The sequence below is a fragment of the Gossypium arboreum genome, chromosome 5 (genome assembly GCF_025698485.1).
Source record: "Gossypium arboreum isolate Shixiya-1 chromosome 5, ASM2569848v2, whole genome shotgun sequence".
Taxonomy (NCBI): domain Eukaryota; kingdom Viridiplantae; phylum Streptophyta; class Magnoliopsida; order Malvales; family Malvaceae; genus Gossypium; species Gossypium arboreum.
Genome location: NC_069074.1, coordinates 20,808,836 through 20,819,483, shown reverse-complemented (window position 1 = coordinate 20,819,483; position 10,648 = coordinate 20,808,836). Strand labels below are relative to the sequence as shown.

The 10,648-nt window shown below is 31.5% G+C and overlaps 1 protein-coding gene across 1 annotated transcript; it reads left to right on the top strand.

The window, feature by feature from the left end:
- Nucleotides 1-249: 249 nt before the first annotated feature.
- On the top strand, nt 250-4,987 carry LOC108470675 (uncharacterized). The gene is made up of 6 exons (XM_017772081.2): nt 250-1,250; nt 1,364-1,487; nt 1,602-1,731; nt 2,949-2,985; nt 3,130-3,382; nt 4,495-4,987. Exons 1-6 carry the CDS (start codon nt 1,068-1,070, stop codon nt 4,566-4,568), a joined length of 801 nt encoding a protein of 266 aa, XP_017627570.1. The 5' UTR covers nt 250-1,067; the 3' UTR covers nt 4,569-4,987.
- Nucleotides 4,988-10,648: the final 5,661 nt, after the last annotated feature.

The following is a 10,648-nucleotide window of genomic DNA, read 5'->3' as shown; positions in this document are numbered from 1 at the left end:
TAACTGTATATCAAGCATAAATAATCTTAAAATTGATAAAAAAATGTAAAGAAATAAACAGTATAAGCCAATGATTAATATTTATAAATGAACAAGTTTGAAATCTTACTCATTTTATTCATCAAATTAAAAAAGCAAAAGCGGGTTCAATTGGTTGGACCATAACATCATCAGAGAGTCAATGGTCCTTTCAATGATGGATTATTTTATTTCTAAATGCTCTTCCAGCTTATACAAGCCTGGTATTCTCTATTTTCTTTTTATATATAATGGAAGTAGGTCCTGCAATCACTGTTTTTCTTATTAATTATTTGCCTTTTTCTTTATTTATTTCCTCTCCAAAAGCAATCACCAATGGCAATGTTGCTCAAGACAAGACACACCAATCACATTATATAATTTCTGTTTATAAATCATATTATTTAGTATTATGCTTATATAAATTATCTGCATTTCTTTTCTTTTTTTTATAAAGTTCAAATTTTCAGGCAAGGACTCAAAAAGACTACTGTATTGAGGGGTTGAGGGGGGAGTTAAGAGATTATATTAACGTAGGGACAGGTTCAAGTGCGTGCAATCACGCTGGCTCAGCTGTCATTCGATATTACGAAGCTAAAGCCCCCTTCTCCTCTCTGTCTCTCTCTCAATATCTCAATAGACAGCAAATTAACGTTTGCAGCTGTCGGGTCTCTGTGTCTTTAAACTACTGTTTTCTTCTCCCTTTTTATTTTCCTTTTCTGGCTTTCTCTTTTATTAACCAACTCATCAAATAATAACAACAGGCAACAACTTCTGTAACATCATAAACAAGGCTTCATCTCATTCTCTGACCCTCTTCAATGATTCTTTTGTGGTGAACAAAAAGGGTGGAGGGTGGGGGACTAGGGAAATGGATATAGGGACAAGCACAGTGAGCAACAAGCAAGGGAAATGAGGTGGAACTGCACAAGATTCAGCTTTCTGATCCATTCTTGTCAACTGTGAATGTGATCCATCCAAAAAAAGGAGGAGAGGGTTTTCATGCAAAAGGAAAGTTACCCATTTGTTGTTTTGTTTGTTTAGATGCCATGGCTTATCCACATTACCGATCACCTTTTGGTGACACAACGTTTACCAAAGTGTTTGTTGGGGGACTAGCTTGGGAGACCCCCACAGAGGAAATGCGTAGGTATTTTCAGCAGTTTGGAGAGATTCTTGAAGCTGTTATCATCACTGAAAAAAACACTGGCAAATCTAAAGGATATGGCTTTGTAAGTTTTATATCTGATCTCTTACATTCTCATATGTTGTTATGCATTAAGGTGTTCCTGACTCAGCTCGGAGGGCTTGTGTTGATCCAAAACGTATGATTACATTTGTGAAGGTTACGTTCCGTGATCCTGAATCAGCTCGGAGGGCTTGTGTTGATCCAAATCCTGTGATTGGTGGAAGAAGAGCAAATTGTAACATTGCTTCACTCGGAAGGCCTAGACCTTCACCGCCACGAGGTCCCCCATGCTCTTTGTTCAATTATTGAAAGCGAAAAGAAAAGAAAAGAAAAGAAAAAAAAAAAAAAACAGGTGATGACAATAATGAAATGGATATGATTGATTTTAATGCAGGAAGAAATCAAGGTAGCAGTCCTTTTCAGGGAGTTGCACAGCAAGGTACACCGTCGTATAGTGGAGTTGCAGCAGCAGTGCCTCCACCACCTCCGCCGCCACTACCACCTGTCATTTATCCACCATATGGGTGAGTACTCCCTATTGTTTTTTCAATCAAATCAAAGCTATTGCTTGTCCACATGCACCAGTTAGAGGAAGTGGTACATGCATGCCTTTAAAATTTTAAATAACTTGGTTATTTTAGTGTTTGTCTAATTACATTATGCAAATTTGTCATCACTTGGATTAAAAAGAAAAAAGAAAATGGGAACCTTATATTAATTAATGCAGTCAATGATACATATTGGGATCAAACTGAGTCTTTACGGAAAGGCTAAAAGCATTTCTTTGGCGAAGCAAGCCAAATATATATTTATATATGAAAAGGGTTTGATAGAGGAACGTTTATGATCCTTATAAATTCAGCTTTTAGTTCCTTATTATGTATGATCATATTTCCATTTATTAATCAACTTATAATCTAGTTTACTTTTTTAAGGTATATGAAAATTAAGTGACCAGTTAATCAAATTGGGAAATCCATGGTAAGATTAGTAGAACATATGGCTATGCGTTGTAGTGCCTATTTATATTTCAAAGTGGTCCCAAATAATGCAGATGTTGTATATGAGTTCATACAAAGGGATGCATTTTTAGCCTGCTTATAGTGCCAGGCATCCCAGAGTGAAAACAGAAAAAGTTTTAAGAAAAAAAAATCAGGTTATAGTAATTAAGTTGTTCGATGCTCTCATCTGGTAATGATCCAACTCATTTATAGTTAACATTTCTTGATGTGTGACATACATTTAACTAAAGTACCATTGCAAGAATATACCAATTTCTCTTTCTTGACAAACTTTTATCAGTGATCACTGGTGGGGTGTCTGAACTTTTAGTTTCTGGGTTTGTTGGCAGATTTTTATAACATATTCCACACTGAAATGTACGGAATAAGTTGATATGATACCCTTCGTTTACATCAAACATATATATATATTTGTGTGTGTACATGTATATATAAATGCATAAAAATATATATATATATTTGTGTGTGTACATGTATATCTAAATGCATAAACACTAGAGTTAATACCTTGAATTAATTTCAAGTATATACCTAAGCCGATATTGTTATTAGTACTAATAATTGCTTCACGGTGGACATCTTATTTGCTAGCTATAATTAATTCCTTAATATATATGGATGGTGCTTCTTGCGATTTGCTTCCAAGGGAAAACACGGTTTTTCCCCTTTAATTTGCTTCTATTTCTAACAAAAGTTGTTGATGAATTCTATCTTTCCAGGTTCCCAACTTACAGTCCTGAATACGGGTATCACCAAGTAAGTGAGGAACCCTAGACCTCAGTCAATTTCATAAGATAATTCAGCTGAAAATTAACAATATTAATAGTTAAGTTGTTTAATATAAAGCAAATAGTTGAGGCAACATTATTTGGTAAAGGAATGTTGAAAATGGCAATGCAGGCTCTCTATAATCCACAAATCCAGCAGGCACAATACTATCATCAACTGTATGGTTCATCATCAACTTCAATGGGGTCTCCATATTATTTTGGCTACTCTTTGCAAGCTCCCAGGGGAACATTTTCTGCACCCCAGGCTCAACGCATCCCCGGACCGTCCTATCTTTACTATCCTTCACAAATGGAGGGGTCCTTCTCCACCTATCCTCCCCCCCCTTTTCATCCCACTAGGCATCCATTTCCATCTCCTGCAGGTAAATAATTATTCCTTTCAGTTTTTACTACCACTGAATCCCAACATAACTTAGACTTCATACATATCTGATGATACTGAGTCAACTACTTTTCCAATGCTATAATCAGAATGCACCTGAGCCAAATGCTCATATGGTTTTAGTGTTCATTCTTGGTAAGTGGTAATAATTTTCTGCCTTGTTCCTCTGATTTTCACATACACATTCTGCCACAGATAATATATAGTAATAGCGTTCTAGTTTAGCATGCGCCAAATGGGAAGGGGGCCACATGGGGCAACCTCAAACATGTGAATGAGCTGTCTGGCTATTGGCATGACCTAAAAGATGGGTCAAATAGAAAGTCATGACAGAGGAGCATGGTGTAAACAAATAGTGACATGTGGTTCAAGTATCAGGGATGATGGTTTGATTGATTCTGATCATGCAGTCAAGTGGTCGAATTTGGAGTGGCCCACTAACCATGTTATTCACTGCCATTGTTTTAACTATTTCTTGTGTTCCTATATATGAATGGATTTATTTAACTAGACTTTAAGTAGCAAAGTTAGTATTCACACTTTCTTTTGACAAAACAAACCTTTTTGCTTTTCTATTGGACTGATCAGGCCAATAACCTTTCTTGGAATATGATAGATGAAAAAGGGAATGACTTTAAAGCACAATATATATTTAATTGATTGAAAAGAGTGACCAAAAAATTTGTCTTAAAAATCCCATTGAGTTTAAGAGTACTAACCCAGATTTATATTTATATGCTGAGAGATACTGGCTTTGCTAGGCTAGCTGTCTCAATGTTCAGTAAAAGAGTAACTCTCTCTCTCTATCTCTCTCTAGTAGATGCATGGCTATTGGATTTCCAAATTTACAATGCCCCCAGTCCAATGTGATGTATAAAGACATAACATGGAAGCCAGGCAGGCAGAGGGGCCCTGCTGCTCAGTGAAACATCACATGCGGGGCATTATTTCCTTATGGAAATATATATACATTTTAAAGTAGACTGCTTCATCTGTATCATTGGTTTGCTCTTTTCAATTGTATATATGTATGTGTATCTATATATATATATATATGCTTATCATAAATTTTGTTACTGATTTTGGTCTCAGATTCACAGACTCCTCAACCTACCTCCACAGAATCAGAACCTGGGGCCATCACTTCTGAAAGTCCAAAAACCTAAAGGGAAGAACTCATCCCTGATGCCAAAATGTTCAAATTGTACAATCTTGATAAATTTTTTATGCCCTTCTTATCACCTCATTTCACTCTTATATTCTCAACATTTTAGCCATAGCTGACTACTGCATCAAGTTACTGCTATGGCCTAAGGCAGGAAAAGGAGGACTAATCATCCACCCTTATGCTGAATTTTCCCCCCTTATTCCATTTTTCTCCCCAAAAGTTTTTATCTCAAGTTATTCATTCATTAGGAGTTTTTAACATCCTTTACAGAACTACACTGTAAGAACTATGAACCAAAAGGGAAGCACATTCCCTTAAAAAAAAAATTGCTTAACAATTTACCTCTCAGCGTCTTCTGATTTTCTTTTATGTATGGGGTCAATCTGAATTAATAAATATGTGGAATTAATGATGTAACTCTTTTTTATGAATAGGTCGCAAATTTACTAGTTACCGTAATTAATAATAATAACTATTAACCTAAAATGAATATTGGACCCAGTTTTTGCCCGCATAATGTATAATTCCTCTTAATATTTTTGGCTTTGGGATTATGCTACTTCTCCTTCACGATATTTATGACAGTGCACTGTCCCTCAATTGTCATTTTAATATTTTCTTAGCAAGTTGAATCTTAAAACCCTTAATTTATATCACCAGCCAAAAATCCTTGTTAAGAAGGGAAAAAAAAAACTATGTATATGTATAATAAGATGGATATTTCCATCTTTACAACTTTATCTGCATATCATAACATGTTTCGAGTTATTCATGCTCTGGTTTTTGTCTTCTCATGAAACACATAAACATGTATAGACCATTCATGTCGTGACTTATAAAACTTGAAAGAATGAATGGATCAAAGCTTTAAGCCCAATAACATTAGGATGATCCAAAGTTTTCTTTGGATCTGATTGTCTCAATATTACTAGTCGTCTCAAATCTTCCCTAATGGTGCACTACTTTTGTTGTTGAAGAGGACATAGGAAACCATTGTGGTGAAGTAGCTTGGCACGCTTCAGCATGGGGTTTATGTGGCCTTGTGCAAGGAATGGAATACAAATTGCATGGGACTTATTTCTCAACTCTAAATTCCCCATTATTACGTTGACTAAGGCTCCGTTTCTTCACTAAAAATGATTTTTGAAAAATAATTTATTTTTAAAAAATTAATATTTTTTATGTTTAGATGAATATGTATAAGATATTTTCTGTTGTTGTTTGACAAATTTTTAAAATATTTTATAAAATTTGTTTTCAATGAAACAAATATTCATTCGAGATTTTATTATCTTTTAATTATTTAATTAAGTTTATTTTATATTTATAATTTTATATTTTACATTGTTTTTGCATATATTAAAAATATTTTGTTAAATTCAGGTTCATTACAATGTCATTTTTTAGTTGCATGATTACCAAGTGAGCATTTTTATTTAAAAATGTGATATCAACAAAATTGACAAAAAATTTAATAATGTCACCAATTGGACTTGATTTTCAAACCTGAAAAGTAGAGGGACTAAATTCTTGAAAATAAAAGTATAGAGACTAAATTGCAAATTTGTGAAGAGTACATAAAGACTTATGACATATTTTAACCTTTATACTACAAAACATGTATTATTAATATATTTATAATTGTAATAAATGTATATTATTATTTTTGGTGGATAATAAATATTTATTATAAAATATTAATATTGAATATTTTCAATAATATATGATGAATATTATTTAAAATTATTATTTTAAAATTTATTATTAAATAAAATTAAAATATTTATTAAAATAATAAATTATATTAATTATATTAATAATTTATTATATGATTACATATAAATAATTAAATAGGTATGTTTAATAATATTAAGAAATATAATAATTTAAATATTTTAAAATAAAAATAAAATTCTTATTAATATAATAATATTAAACTTGATTTAAGTTGATTTTATATAAAAATAAAATTATTTATAGAGGAGCTTTTTTTGGAAAAGAGTAAGTTATTTTACAGGAAAAAAATTATTTTCAGTTGATCAAACTATTTTTTGTGAAACAAACACAAGAAAATGTAAAAAATATTTTTAGTAAAACTTTTTACATGTAAGCAACTAGACCATAATAAAAAGAGAAGAAAAATCTCAACTTAAAATAATAAGATATATGGAGATGGTAGCCAGATTGGGATGTTGATGAAAAAAGAGAGATTGAGCTTTCTTTTATGTAGTGCCACGGACAAATACATAGTTGATTCAACTACGTATGGGAAACTATGTGGCGTTTTTAGGCGGCAATTATGCAGAGAGAAATTTCATTTTGGACTCAAAACTCTTGGTTGCAGCATACACACCCTCACATCTATCCAATTACGCTTTTATCTTGTTTCTTCAAATAGTTGTATAAATAATATCAAAATATCTTAATTAGATCATTATTCTGTTTATGGTGAGTAGTGATAAAAAAAAAAGCATGTTTAAATTGACGTCAAATATTTTTTAATTATTTTTATTTTATTACGCTTTAAAAAAAATAACATAATCTCCAACTCATAATTTTTTTTTGCTTCATTATTGATATTATCGATGTACAAAATAATAATTCATTTTAATAATGTGATGACCTATGATTTTATCCTATCCTTTTCCCGATGAATCTTAGAAGCATGAAGAAGAAAATAGTAAACTATTAAAATAGTCGGTTTTTTTTTTATTTCTAGTTATATTTTAGTTGTTTATATTTGAAATGTTACGTTTTAGTTATATTATCGCGTTATAATATTTTAGTAATTGAGCCGTTAATTACCTTTAACAATGTAACGGTAAGTTGACGTGGCACGTTAAATCATCATTTCAAATAAAATTTTAGATTATTTTATATAATCGGTCCTCATATATTTTCATTTTGAGCAATTTAATTATTTTTTTAACTTTCTTCTCTTTTTTTTTTCCATTCTCTTCTGCTTCTTTATCTGTTTTCCTCCTGTCTCTATTTTTTTTTAACGTAATTTTTCTATGTTTTTTATTTGTTAAAACTAGCTTTTCTTATATTTTTTTGAAAAATTTATTTTTTTTCAAATGAAACGAGCTTATGGACTAATTTTAATAAATGAAAAATATAGAAAAACTACGTTAAAGGAAATGAAAGAGGGAGAAAATCAGAGGGAGAAGCAAAAGAGAATAGAAAAAAAAAGAAAGTCAAAGAACATAAAAAATTTACTCAAAATGAAAAAATATAGGGATAAATTATAAATTTAACTTAAAATTTTCGTTTAAAATTATTATTTAGTGTGCCATATCAACTCATCGTTACACCGTTAACGAAAATTAATAGTTTAGTGGTTAAAATATTACAACACGATAATATAAATAATTAAAATATAACCCGAGATATAAAAGTAATGATCACCTAATCGGTACAAAGAAGACAAAGAGACATCTGTTCTACGCAGAATTGGCAAAGCGAGACATCAAAAAAAATGATTAGGATGGAATTAGTTATTTAGTTATATTTCCAAAAGAGGAAAGCAACGCTTTATAGTTCTGTTTCATTCCTTCTCCATCAAAATGGGTTTGAAACAGTGAATACAACCTTTTTACATCACACCTTGAACCCATCTTAAGTTGGATTTTCTTGCTTTTTCCAAAATATTATACCTCACTTTCCTTTTTTGGCTACTAACTATTTGTTCTCTTAATAATAATAATAATAATAATAATAATAATAATATATTATTATTGTTATTATTATTATTATAAATCTTATCTCACGTGGAAATCATAAATATGTATTTAAAATAATATATAATAAATAATAAAATATATCGTTTAAAATTAATTAATAATAATATATGAAATATTTACGATATTAAAATTAAAAGAATGATAGATTAAATTATTTATTATTATATTATTATCAATCTTGAGTCGATATCAAGTTAATTTGTAACATCAACCTATTAATCAAATAAATTATTAATCCTATTTATACCAATTGGGCTTTTCCATTTTCAAACTTACCTCTCTTTATTTTAATAAAAAAACAAACCGATTTATCTAATTATCAAAATCATTAAATATTCATCTTAATTAATTATTAATTAATTCACATAGCTTAATTCTAATTTTTTCAATGATTATTTTACTATATTAAAATTTATGTGCAAACATATTTAATTATCTGAATGGAATTAAACTACGATAATTACATAATTTAATTTTTAATTTAGACTCAATTATTAAATTTATTCATCCTATTAATTTTTAAAATCATATTTTTCTAACACAGACTAAAATCGAGTCGTTACATTGTCTACTCTACATCATCCAACTTTGCATGTTACAATGTTTGCACTTGTTTTTTGATAGCTTCCATTTAGTTTTCAGGGGAGATGGGCTACGTTTGGGGTCAGGGGCGTAGCTGGGGGGGCTGGCATGGGCCCCGGCCCCCCTAAAATATAAAATTATATTTTTGGCCTATTAAATTTTTTAAAAAATTTAAATTAGTAAAGGTAAAATTTCACTTTGGCCCCCCTAAAATTATAAAAATTTGATTTAATCCTTCACAAATTATAAATATATAAACTATAGAAAATTAAAATTTCATCCGCCCCCCTAAAAAAACTTTCTGGCTTCGCCCCTGTTTAGGGTAAAATTTGAAGGTTATTTGCAGGATGTCCTTAGTGAGGACCAAGTTGGGAAAAGGTTGCTTCTTCATTAGTCTGTGAAGAAATATGTAACAATCTTAGCAAAGATGATTTATAAAATTTGTAACATTTCTTAAATTTGTAAAATTTAAAATTACCGAATCACATTAGAGTAATAATTTTAAACCAAAAATAATTTATAACGTACTTAAAACACATATGCACTAAACTTTATAAATTAAATTACATATAACTTAAATAACCGTATCAATATAAAAGAAATTAGCACTACTTAAATATATTTATAAATTAAAACCAATAATATAAATAATACCAAATTAATAAAAATATAAGTTAAGGGTTTGAAAAGAAGGGGCCAGTAAATGTCGATAATAATGACAAGCCTAAGCTTCGACGTCCACATACATTTGTGGTGCCAGCATGAGTTTGAACGTGCCAAGACGATGAATTCACATCACCCTTGAAGCTTGTTAGAGTAACTAATAAAATCAGTTAGCCGTTAGTTGTTAGTAGTTAGCAAAGTCAGTAGTTAGTTATTCAATGCTGTTAGGCTACGTTACTATATAACCTGCATACAGGTACATCAAAAAGGCTGAGTTTTGTATCTTATTGTAATCTTCTTAATTCAATACAGTAGTTCTATTCCTTTAGTCATTGTTTAACATGGTACTAGATGTCCATTGATCCCTGGAGGTTAGTTTTCTAAGTTCTTCATGTCTTTCAGTCTATCTGCTGTACAGTCTATCGCACCTGCAATGGCTTCCAGTGTTGCTGATGGTGTTCTTGATAGTCGGTTCTTCTTTACCAAGAAGATTAGTGTTCTTCTTGATGACACTAATTATCTATTGTGGCGTCAACAAATTCTTTTGGTGATCATGTAACACCCCACACCCGAACCCCACGCCGGAACGGGATGCGAGGCGTCACCTTACTTAACACATGTGTTTCAACCTTTTCGAGTCATCAAGACTTAACCAAATTTAAAATTTTTCGAACTTGGTTTAATCTTCTTAATACGGGCCTACGTAGCCTCAAACATTCAATGGAAACCACTCGGAACCAACTTGGGTCCTTAAATCGACTTAATAAAAATAATTCTTGAAACAGGGCACACGCCCGTGTGGAAGGGTAACACGCCCTTGTGACACACACGACCTAAACATCTAGGGACACGTCCATGTCCCATACTCGTGTAAATTAAATTCTAAATTCAAACCTACAAGGGTTTTGCAACGGCCTGACACACGCCCGTGTCCATGGCCCGTGTCCCTCACACGACCATGACACGCCCGTGTCTAAAAACCTTGACATTCTGTTTCTGACGTCAGCATCCGATTTAGGGCACACGGCCGAGGCACAAGCCTATGGCCAAAGGCTGTGTCCTCCACACGGCCGTGTCTCTGCCCGTGTGT